Source organism: Dromiciops gliroides, chromosome 3 (assembly GCF_019393635.1).
Source record: "Dromiciops gliroides isolate mDroGli1 chromosome 3, mDroGli1.pri, whole genome shotgun sequence".
NCBI classification, from domain to species: domain Eukaryota; kingdom Metazoa; phylum Chordata; class Mammalia; order Microbiotheria; family Microbiotheriidae; genus Dromiciops; species Dromiciops gliroides.
In genome coordinates, this window is record NC_057863.1 from 590826827 (window position 1) to 590839361 (window position 12535).

The 12535-nt window shown below is 45.4% G+C and overlaps 1 protein-coding gene across 8 annotated transcripts in view; it reads right to left on the reverse strand.

The window, feature by feature from the left end:
• The window catches only part of GRIK3 (glutamate ionotropic receptor kainate type subunit 3), a 321882-nt gene that overhangs the window by 130019 nt on the left and 179328 nt on the right, over positions 1–12535 (reverse strand). For 7 of the 8 annotated variants that reach the window (XM_043994615.1, XM_043994614.1, XM_043994612.1 and 4 more), the window contains exons 3-4: positions 12033–12290; positions 4074–4255 (exon numbers count right to left, since the gene is read on the reverse strand). In XM_043994615.1, the coding sequence (XP_043850550.1) occupies positions 4074–4255; positions 12033–12290 (440 nt within the window). The remainder of the gene's footprint in view (positions 1–4073; positions 4256–12032; positions 12291–12535) is intronic. The other variant, XM_043994620.1, reaches the window with a different exon arrangement.

Sequence of the window (12535 nt, forward strand, 5' to 3'; positions counted from 1 at the left end):
GGGACTTCCACTTACCTCATCTTTTTCCCTCTCTGTTGTATATAACCTGCCTCCTGTCTCTCCACCTTCCTACAGTCAACTTTTCTTGGCCCAAGTTTATGCATGCAAAGAAAGAGAGTGGGGACCCAGAAAGAGACCTTGCATAGGAATCTGGGGGACATGTTCCAGTCCCAACTCTGCCACCCATGTGACCTTGGGCAAGTCCCTTACTCTCGCTATACCTAAGTTTCTTATGTGTGAGTTAGTGAGTTAGACTAGCTAGCCTCTAAGTTGCTTTCCAACCCTAAGTCTATGATCTTATGATTTCTAAGGCCCTTTCTAGAGAGGAAATTTTACCATTTCATGATCTTGTAACACTGGGACAGTGTAGATGACCCACATGGGAAATCTAGGCTCTAAATCCTCTTTTCCTCTAGAAGGATATCTAGAAGTATGCCTCCAAAGTTACTAAAATGTGCATACTCTTTGACCTGGTAATACCAAGACTATACTCTAAAGAGATTAAAAAAGGAAAATATCCTTTACGAACAAAGATATTTATAGCACCATTTTTCATGGTGGCAAAGAACTGGAAACTAAATGGATGTACAACCAGGGAATGGCTAAGCGAATTATGGTATATAGATGTAATAAAATACTACTATGCCATAAGAAATAAAAAGATAAAACCTGGGAAGGCATGAGACAGAATTGAGTGAAGCAAATCAAGGATAATTTATACTTGTAGCACTGTAGGTAGTGTATACAATTATATATATATAGAGAGAGAGACACACACACACACACATATACATATAACATTGTTGTATAATGTTGTTATTGACACTGTATAACAACTTATACTACCAACACTGTAAAGATGAAAGATTTTGAAAGATTTAATAACTCTGACAAATGTAGTAACCAGCCATGATTTCAAAGGACCAATGCTATAAAAGACAAGCTGACAGAGAGGTGATGGACAAATATGTAGAATGAGACACACAGTTTTGGATACAGTCAGTGGAGATTTGTTTTACTTACACTATGTTTATTTGATGTAAGGGGTTTTTCTTTCCTTTTTTCTGGAGGAAAGGGAAGATGTAGGGGAGAAAAATGCTTGATGAATAAACAAAATAATTAAGGAAAAAGAAAATTTGTCCTCTCCCCAATCCTCTTTTCCTTAGTAGCAAGGCTTTCTGCTTGGATAAGTGGGATCTCTGCCCCAGTTGTTATTAAGTTATAGGCAACCACTTCAGTGGGCTGGACAGGAAGAGACAAGAAAGATTGTGAAAAACAGATGTGGAAGGTTGATGACCAAAAGCTCAATGAGTCAACAGTATGACATCTTCTTTGGGACTTGAAGAATCTATAATTTCATGATTGTGGACACTCCTTTCACTGACAAGCTAGGACATATCTGCAGGATGGTGACAAAGATGGGAGAATACTGGATACCTTGGCATATGAGAATTGATGTTAGCAATTGAGGCTGGTTAGCTAGAAGAGAAGACTCAGGTCAATCAGAGTAACTATCTTTCAGGATCTGATGGTATATCATGTGGAAGATTTGCTTTACTTGGCCTTAGAAGGCAGAAGAAGGATCAGGAGTGGGGAGGGAAGGCAGAATTCAGTTCAGTTCTAAGAGCTGAGGCAGCCCAATAGTGAGCTCCTCCCTAAAGTTATTAAAGCGGGTGGTTCCTTTGGGTTGGGGCCTGGAATGCCTGTGAGTAATTGAGGAACCATATTGACAATAAAGCAACAACCCAACGCAAGAAGGGGAGCCCTGAACTCATAACCCAAGACAGACCCCATTCCCTAGGATGTTTCTATTCCCCTTCTTGTTAGGCCTGGACCCTGAGATCCCAGAGGTGGGAGCCTCTTCTTACCCATCACCAGGAGCCAAGCAGGAGTGGCATGGGGCTTAGGCCACAGGTCCAGGCTCCCTTCCCTTCTACCTGGCCTTGGTCTGTGTGTCCTGGACAACCTCCCACTCTCCCGGGGTTGAGTTGTGTGTCTAGATTCCTTCCCTCCTGATTAAGGCTGTGTGTCAGGGGTCCATTCTGTGCTTCTAAGCTGTGTCGTGCCCCCTCCTTCACCACTTGGGATTGGGCTTTGTGTCCCAGATTCCTCTTCTCTTGAAGTATGGCTTTGTATCTGGCCCCTTGCCCATGGGAGTAAAGTGGGAACCTGGGGGTCTTGTCCCTCTTTCCTCCTGCCTGGGGTCTCCTATTTCTTTTGGACACTCTCTGTCCCCTCACTCCTTCTCTCCCCTGCCCAGCCCAGGGTGGAAGCTTTCCTAAGAAATATGGAGATTTTTCTGGGACAATATAATTGCCTTTTTAAATATGCACTGGTCCAAATCAGAGCGTTTGCTGTTTGTTCGGCTGCACCCGCTGAGGGGGGTTTGAGGCCATTTTGCTATTTTATTTCTTGGCCTGGTGGCAGTGGCTGGCCTGCTTCCATGTGTACACCACGCTGTGACTGTGTCCTGAAAAGAAACCCCGTCCAATCTCAGAAAGCCATTCATTCCCCCCGCCCCTCCCTCAGCCTTTGCCTGAGATGAGTCAAGCAGATGGTACAATAAAGTATAATAAAGCAGATAATAAGCGAGGACAGCCGGCGGGGTTTAATCGCAGGCAGGAGGGAGTGAGTCACTTTAGGGGTCGGTATATGCAGGCCGCCCGGCAAACCCCATGCCTCTCCTTCTTTCCACAGCCCCTCACTTTCTGACAAGAGGGAGGCATTCTCCCCAAGGTACCCCCCCAGCTCTTCATCTCCACAAGACCGCCTCTATCCAGAAGTGGAATTTTGCAGATGGACAATTTTTGCTGCCAAGACTGGGATAACCGATTCCCATTGGCCAGCTGCTAGATACCCTGGGGCATTGTGGGGGAAAGTCACTTATCCTGAGTAGGGGCCACCTTTGGTCAGTCCATGCTTAGGTTTAATGGGGCTTCTTACTCTATTTGCCTCTCCTCCAGAACACAGGGTCCTACCTTCCCACCCCAAATAGTTAAAATGCTTTCTTGTGACAGCTCAGGCTACCTGCTACGTATGGCAGAGGAGCCTCTAGAAGGGGGGACCCAGGCCCCCCCACCCATGCCAGATCTAGCTTAATAAGCATGTGGTCCCTAGAAAATCTCTGCTATCTCCCAAGCCTAGCCCTTGTATTGTATACTTGTGAATCCATCCTTCTGGGGCAGACTCCCTTCTGAGCTCCCTCTTTGCCTGACCTCATCTGGGACTTGTTCAATGCTTTCTGTCTCAGAGTGAGCCTGCACTTGTGTGTCATCCCCAGAGGGCACAAACAGCTCTCTGCCACTCTATGCTGCCATGCTCTGATAGGAGCGCAATGAAGGCAGGAGGAGGAGGAGGAAAGAGAAAAAGAGTGGGGAGGAGGAAGCAGAGGGGAAAGAGGAGGGAGGAGGGGGAGTAGAGGAGGAAAGAGGAGGAAAGAGGAGGAGAGGATCTAATAAGAGAAGAAGGAGAATAATAATAAGGAGGAGGGGAATAATCAGGAGGAGGAGAATAAGCAGGAGGAGGAAGAAAATGGATGGTTAGGAGAGGAGGAGGAGAAGAAATTGAGGAGAAGATGGAGCAGGAGGAAGGAAGGGCAGGAGATGGAAAAGTGGAAGGATAGGAGATGGAAAGGCATAAGCATTTATTTATCACCGACTATATACCAGACATTGCGCTAAGTGCTTTTTTCACAAATATGACCTCATTTGATCCTCACAACAACCCTAGGAGGAAGTGCTGTTAATTATCCTCATTTTACATTTGAGAAAACCGACAAACAGAAGTTAAGTGACTTGCCCAGGGTCACACAGTTAGTGTCTGATTTGAACTCAGATCTTCCTGACTCCAGGACCAGTGCTCTATCCATTATGCTACCAGTTGTCTGTTGGAGACAGAGAAGGATGAATGGAAGGATATGAGAAGGGGAAGGAGGAAGGAAAGGTAGGAGAAGGAGGAGGAGGAAGAAGGAATAGAGGAAGGAGGGAAGAGGAATGGAAAAACGGGAGAAAGAGATAGAGGAGGAAGGAGGTACAGGGAGAGGAAAGGAGAGCACCTTGCCCACCTGTACTTACCTGCTTGAGGATCTGGGCAGCCATGGTGTGACTGCAGTCAAAGATGATGCGGAACTCTCTGCCTCTCTTCATCTCCTTGAGCAAGGGCCGGGAGTCATCAGAGTCAATGGGGAGCTGGCGGATCTTCAGGCGGATATTGTAGCGTGAGGGGGCCATGATAAGTTCCTGCAGCCGGATGAGGCCTTTGGGGAGGGGAGGGGAGGTCAAGCAGTGTGCGCTGTGTGCACACCCACATACCCACCCCCATACCACCCCACAAACACATCAAGTTATTACCCAATGACATCTCCTGATCCTATGTACTCTCCACCTCCCAGCTATGCCCCATCCTTGTTGGGCACAATGCCCAACTAATCAGTGGGTTTGGACCCCCTGAAGGCCAGTGCTTCCCTACTCCTGAGCAATGAGAACTCGTGAACCCAGGAAAGGCTGAAGAAACTAGAGTGAGGGAGGCCAGTTGGCTTGTGGGAAAAGGATTTGATGTGGACTTGTGGATTACAAGCTGCCCTAAGTGGCCCAAGCCCCTGTGCAGAGAATGGAGAGCCAGTCACTGTGGCCTGTTGGTTTCTTCCCTGAAACAAGGCTGATGTCTTGCAGAACCACTTTTTAGAGGAACTCCACCTCACAGTCACCAGCCCCAAGACCAAATCACTTCCCTAAGATAAGTGGCCTCTTTATGTCAAATGAACTTCCTCCTGGGAAGAGAAATGTGTCACAGTGATGGGAGTCTCTCAACCACTGGAACTGAGCTCTGATCTCGGGTCGAGAGGGCCAATGTCCCTGGTTCTGTCACTAACTTGCTGTGTGACCTTTCAAAAGGACCTTCCTGCCTCAGTTTCCTTTTCTGCAAAAAGAGAGCATTGGACTAGGAGCATGAACCTTAGATCTGCTGAACTATACAGGTCATCCAGCTCATAAGATTGTAGACTCAGAGCCAGAAGGAGCCTTAGTGGTCAAGGGGTCCAACCCCAACATTTTATAGATGGTGAAACTGAGGTATGAGAAGGTGAAATGACTCGCCCCACATCACACAGCAAATAAGTGTCTGAGCTGGGACTTGAACCCAGGCCTTCCTGCTTCCAGGACCAGCCCCTATTTAGTACTCTAACCCAAAACACTAATGCAGAGAAAGGTCTGGCTCATTCTATTAGTTGGTGTTTGAAGCAGGATTTGAATCCAGGTCTTCTTGACTCCAAGTCTGGTGTTTTCTATTAATAATAATAATTAAAAAATGATTAGATATTAATATCAATCAGTCAATTAATTAAGTTGACCAACTAATTAATTAATTAACTGAGAATCAATATCATTGTTGGCTGGTGCCACCTAGCTAGTCTCTGAACCAAGCTGAGTTAATTCCCTCAATCTGAGTCCCAGAGAAATTAAGTGACTCACCCAGGGTCATACAGGTTATATAAACAGTCAGGCTGATATTTGAACCTAAAGTCTCCTAACTCCAGGAGCTAGGTCTTTCCCGTACACCAGGATGCCTCCCTCACAGATCTCTAAGGCCTTTTGCAGCTGTGACACTCCGTGAGATGTGTCAGAGTAACTTTGTTGTGAATTCTACTTAATCTTGAGACCCGACAGTGGTCTCATGGGCTTTGCCATCTTGGTCTTTTGCTCATATCTATAAATGTCCACTCACAAATGAAGTGTATTACAGGAGAGCGTGCTGAGGATGCTATTTGAGGAATCAGCCCTCCTGGCTCCCGGGCCAGTCCATGGTGCCCACTCTATTGCCTCTCATTGTACCGTGTGTATCGACCTTGGGGAGGGGTTGGGCATCTGGGAGGCCACAAGTCAGGGGAATGGGCCCCGGGGAGGCTGAAGCAGGGCTTCTTTATCAAGCCAAGTACAGATTGAGTCTGGTATATCGTGACCCATATTCTCCAAGAGGAAATGTCAAACCTGTTTCCCATCATTTTATCCCTAGAGGATGCTAGGGCACTGCTTGGCTCTCTGTAGTAAAAGTGGGGGCCAAGGGGATGGGGCAACAGGACTGTTTTCCTGGACTGTCAGCAGTAAAATTTACTTCCTAGTTATATCTTTAAACCAACTCTCAAGATTGATTACCTGCTGTGAATTTTGGCTATTTGTCAAATGTATTTTCATGTGCGCTACCCTACATGAGCCCTTTAGTGGCCTTGTGAGCCAAGGTTGTCAGATCTTCTGCCCATTTTAGAGAAAGGAGAAGTGAGGGTCAGTGAGCTGAAGTGACATGACTAGGCTCACTCAGTCTCTAAGTGGCACGGCTGGACCTTGAATCTTGACCTCAGGAGGCAGCCCCGCCTCCAACCCCTTTATCTCATAAATTCGGACTCATAATTCATCACAACTGGCAGCAGCCCCAGATCACCTAATCTAACCCATTCATTTTTTTTAGGGGAACCAAGACTCAGAAGTCTTGTGACTGGTCCAAGGTCACATAGCTAGTAAATGGCATTCCCAGGGCTGGACTGAAATGAGCCTTCTTGACTGCCAGCCTTAAGCTTCTTTCCGCAAATGGTCCTAGCTTCCTCTTACTACCCAGGATACTTCTGAGTCACTTCCCTCTATCACCTTGTAAGCTCTGGGTGGGCTGGGGAAATCTATGCGTGCAGATGACTAGGAGAGTGAATCTACTGCAAAAACAAAAACAGCAAACCCACACAGAAGGGACAAGCTCCATGATGAAGAGCCCTCCCCACCCGGTAGCTCTTCTGTAACACCCAGCCTGAGAGAGCCTGGGGTGCTGAGATCGAGAGTCAGAGGAGCCAGGTGTGAATCCTGGCTCTGCTCCTTGGGCAGTGAACTCGGGAAAATCCATTGATCTTTCCTGGGCCGCAGTCTCTTCACCTGTTAAATGGGTATTCTAATAATAGTTGTAGGGACCACCTTGCAGGGTGGTGAGGCTCAAATAAGATGTCTGTGAAGTATATGGCAAAACCTGCAGCACAGACAAGTCTTGGAAGTCCCTTCTATCTCTTAATCTTCTGCAGTCACAGGCCCAGAGAATGCCTTGTTGGGCAGTGCTGTTAAGTCTGTCTGTCTTTCTGTTTCTATCTGTCTCTATCTCTTTCTCTCTGTTTTTGTCTCCCCCTGTCCCTCCCCTCTCCTCCCTCTCTCTATCTCCCTCCCCTCTCTCCTGTCTCTCTGTCTCTGTCTGTCTTTCTCTGTCTGTTTCTCTGTCTTTCCCTATCTCTCTTTCAACATTCTAATTGGACTCTGTTGGGTTAAACTCGAGGTAGATAGGTGGTTCAGTGGATATAATACTGGACCTGGACTCAGGAAGATCTGAATTCGAGTCCTGCCTCAGTGAATTCCCAGCTGTGTGACCTTGGTCAGATCACTTCACTTCTGCCTGCTTCAGTTTTCTCATCTGTAAAATGGGAATAATAATAGCACCTACATCCCAGGGTTGTTGTGAGGCTCAAATGAGGTAATAATTATATAGCTCCTTGTAAGCCTTAAAACACTTCTCATTGTTAGTTATTGTTATTATTACATACCCCAAATTGAACTTGTCTTTATCTTCACCTGTTCTCATTTCCTCATTTTTGGTCATGGCATCATCATCCTTCCAGTCACCCTGACTTAGCACTCTGGGCATCACTGATTCAGACCAGAGGACCTGGGTTCTGATCTCAGACCTGCCACTTACTAGCTCTGTCGACTTGATCAAATTATTTAACCTCTGTGGGCCTCAGTTTTCTCATCTGTAAAATGAGGGGATTAGACTCAATGGTCTATGAAGGCATCTGAGTTGCACAGAAGTTAGAGCACTGGCCCCAGCTTCAGGAAGACCTGAGTTCAAATCCAGCTTCAGATACTTACTAGCTGCATGACCCTGAGAGAGTCATTTAAATGCTCTCTGCCTCAATTTCCTCATCTGCAAAATGGGGATAATAATAGCACCTACCTCAAAGGGTTGTTTTAAGGATCAAGTGAGGTAACATTTATTAAGCACTTTAAAAATGCAATAATGGATAGCTAGGTGGCACAGTGGATAAAGCACCAGGCCTAGAATCAGGAAGACCTGAGTTCAAATCTTGCCTCAGACATTTATTAGCTGTATGACCCTGCACAGATCACTCAGCTTCTACTATGTTGTTGGAGATAATTATTGCACCTGCCTCTCAGGGTTGTTGTGTGGATTGATGAGTTAACCTCTGTGGACCTCACAGTGCTGAATGGGAATTCCCCAAAGTTTCATGCAGTTTGCGTTTTACTAGATCAAAATTACACTAAGAATCTAGGGACACCTTGTATATCCACTAGATACATGTATCATTAGTCTTATTATTCCTCATAATCTATAATAAAGGTCTGACCCTGGCATTAAAGGTCCTCTAGAACTTGGCCTTAGCTTACTATTCCTAGCTGGTTATCAGTGTGTTTAGAGGTCCCAAGTTCCTATGGGCTCGCAAGTTTCACAGAAGAAAAGTTAGCTTGGCTCTCTTCACTCAGAATGGAGAATTGGCCCATTTATAATCTAGCATGGATGTGCAGGAAGGGCAGCAGAAGTTCGGGATGAGCACTGTAGCTTTGTGTGACCTTGGGTAAGTCTCCTACTTGCATAATGAGGTATTAGAGTAAATGGTCTGAATCCACTTCTAGATGTAAATCTATGTTCTATTATAAGGGTGGAGGACTAAGGGAGAGGAGTCTTGACAAGAAGAAAACAGAGGGAGAAAAGGTTACCTTTTTTTTTTTTTAGTGAGGCAATTGGGGTTAAGTGACTTGCCCAGGGTCACACAGCTAGTTAGTGTTAAGTGTCTGAGGCCAGATTTGAACTCGGGTACTCCTGAATCCAGGGCTGGTGCTCTATCCACTGCACCACCTAGCTGCCCCAAAAGGTTACTTTTGAGGAGAGGAAGGGAAGAAGCATTTAACCTCTGAGACAAGAGGTTAAAGTGACTTGCTCAAGATCACACTGCTAGTAAATGTCTGAGCTTAAATTTGAACTCAGGTTTTCCTTGAGTCCAAGCCTAGTGCTCTATCTGCTACACCTAGTCATTAGAAAGACACAAGTGGTGGAGGTAGGAGAAAGTAGGAAGTTTGGGTCTCTTAAAGACAGCATGTAGGGGGCAGCTAGGTGGCAAAGTGGATAAAGCACCAGCTCTGGATTCAGGAGGAACTTAGTACAAATCCGGCCTCAGACACTCAACACTTACTAGCTGTGTGACCCTGGGCAAGTCACTTAAACCTCATTGCCCTGCCAAAAAAGAAAGAAAAAAAGGAAGGAAGGAAGGAAGGAAGGAAGGAAGGAAGGAAAAGAAAAGAAAAGAAAAGAAAAGAAAAGAAAAGAAAAGAAAAGAAAAGAAAAGAAAAGAAAAGAAAAGAAAAGAAAAGAAAAGAAAAGAAAAGGAAAGGAAAAAAGACAGCATGTACCCTGGAAAAGGATGATCAGTTGTAGGCTGGGATAATGCTGGTGGAAATAGTCGTGAACTTGCAGTATTGGTACAAATCTTAGCCCTACTTCCCATGTGACTTTGGGAAAGTCACTCAAACTCTGGGCCTTAATTGTGCCTCTAGTGCAAAATCAGGGCTTTGGACTAATTTGATCTCTACATTCCTTTTGAGCTCTAAGCTTTTCTGATCATCCTTTTTCTTGTTATCAAATTATTTTTGGATTGAACTTCCCATCCTCAGCAAAGGTGCTCGGGGCGTTTACATATCACCTGGGGGCCTGTGGTGACAGGAAGCTGCTTCCTGCCTGAAACTGAAGACAACTGAAAGGAACAATTTAAGCTGAAGAATCAATCACTTGTTGCCACGGAATGCGTTTGGGACTGAGATTCAGTAGACCTGGGGACCTGGGCTCTGGTCTGGGCTCAGGTCTTGACCCTTGCTGTGTAGCCTTAGGCAAGTGCTTTCTCCTCCCTGCACCTCAGTTTCCCCATTAATAAATGATTTAGATTTAGAGTCTTTCTTTCTTTTCTTTTCTTTTCTTTTTTTTTTTTTGTGGGGCAATGAGGGTTAAGTGACTTGCCCCTGGTCACACAGCTACTAAGTGTCAAGTATCTGAGGCCAGATTTGAACTTAGGTCCTCCTGAATCCAGAGCTGGTCCTTTATCCACTGCGCTACGTAGCTGCCTCCTAGATTATTTCTAAATGACCTCCTAGTGCTATCCTTCTCTGGCTCTAATTAATTGATTAATATTTATTGATTACCTACTATGTACAAGATCATCTCATCAGTCCTTTACAGGGAAACCAACCAACACATTTGGGACCTTCTTCTAGAACTCTTTTTAAAAGCTCATTAATATTTTTATTGATATATATATCTATAAATTTTACACACATATATTTTATTAATATTTTAATATATTATATATAAATATATTTAATATATTATATCACCTACATTTCCCAATATATCCCTCCCAACTCTCCCTCCCAGAAACCCACCCCTTAAAATAAGAATTAAAAACGAAAAAGAGAACTAACCAACATTATCAACCAAGCCCAGTATAACACAAGGTATCCTAAATGTCTTAGTGTAGTTTCTTGCTACTAAAGCTATTTTAATCTTAACTTAAAACTGTGCTAAGACTTTTTTCTTTGGGGGGGGGGTGGTAGGGAGAGAAGCTAGATGGTACAGTGGATAGAGGGTCCTGCTGGGCCTAAAGTCAGAAAGATCTGAGTTCAAATCTGGCCTCAGATACTTACTAGCTGTGTGACCCTGGGCAAGTCACTTCGCCTTGTTTGCCTCAGTTACTTATCTATAAAATGAGCTGGAGAAGGAAATGGCAAACCATTCCAGTATCTCTGCCAAGAAAACCCCAAATGGAATCATGAAGAGTCAGATACAACTAAATGACTCAACAACAACAACAATAGTAAAAGGCTTTGGGGATACCGTATAGTGCTCCATGACTGTGGTTTCCCACCTCTGCCAAGACCTCTAGCTCTTCTTTTTTTTTTTTTGGTGGGACAATGAGGGTTAAGTGACTTGCCCAGGGTCACACAGTTAGTAAGTGTCAAGTGTCTGAGGTCAGATTTGAACTCAGGTCCTCCCGAATCCAGGGCCAGTGCTCTGCGCCACTGCGCCACCTAGCTGCCCCCAGACCTTTAGCTCTCTTAACATCATGACAGTGTAGGTCTCCTAACATTTGTGGGAGAGAATGATAAAGAGATACCTGATCCCTTCTGATTTTAACATATTGATTCTGTGACTTTATGTGAGAGGTGAGTGGTATAGCCAGGGACCCCAGAGGTCATCTAGTTCCTCTCCCTCACTTTACGGAGGAGGAAACTGAGGCCCAGAGAGAGGCCCACTTGGACCTAAGTGATATATCCAAGGTCACACAACCAGTAAAGCAGAGAGCCAGGATTTGAATTCATCTTCTATCTTTGAATTCAAGTTAGAATTACAGTAGGAGCTCAGAAAAGGGACCTGGGGTGATCAGAGGCTTCATAGAGGAGGTGGGACTTGAAAGGTAGATAGACAAGAAATAAGCAAATGTTGCCTAGAGATGACATTGAGCAAATGACTTCCATTTCTATGGTGCTTCAAACAGTTCTTTCTTCACTCCAATCTCAGTGAGCTTCACTATTCTAGTATCATTCTCCTCAGTAAGAGAGGAAAGGGAGGTTTAGAGAAGTTCAGTCATTTGTCCAGGGTCACACAGCTCCTGAAAGTCGGAGCCAGGAGCATTCATTCCTGCCAGTTGGAATGTAATGTCCTTTTGTTGAAGTCACTTCTGTGACTTCTGAGGGGAAGGTAGGTGATTTTCTCTCCCAGGAGCCTGGCTTTGGAGGGTTTTGTGAGCGAGGTGATTGGGAATGGGTTGGGGAGAAGGAGACCTTATCCTGTGGGTCTTGGAAGAGAAGAAGCAGCCATAGACCAAACCTTTGAGTTGACCTCTTGTGAAGGTGAGTTGGGTCACATTGTACATGTACACCCATTCTTGTTTTGAAGCCTGGGGTATTTGGGGCCATTTCCTGGGATCCCTCCACCATGGCACCTACCTGTGCTGTCGTCATACACCACGGTTGCTGACCGCCATTTCAGATACTGGACGAGGTCAAGGATGGCGTGGCTGAGGGATGCGTAGTCAGGGTAGAGATTCACATAGAAGGTGTCTTTGTTATCCAAGGGATGGTGTTTCCAACGTAGCTGGATGTGGGGCACTTCCAGGGCATTGCAGATGGACTGGACTGCATTGGTGCAGGAGCCTTGGGAAGGTCCAAAAATAGCTACAACCCCCAGGGCCAGCTGGTCACAGGCTGCAATAGAGAGGAGTCAGTCAGAATACTGACCTGCAGCAAGACCATGGTGCCAGGGCCCCATGGCTACAGACACAGGTGTGTGCTGCCTCTTCCTTGAGAGGAGAGGGAAGGGCTCATAAGGAGTCGCCAAGGATGCAGTTTTCACTGAGCAGGTGACGTAGAATCATCCCTTTGTAGTCCTTTTGCATTCTCTGTGCCAAAGATCTCAGGAAACTTACAGCACAGTCCAGTGATGGAGCATT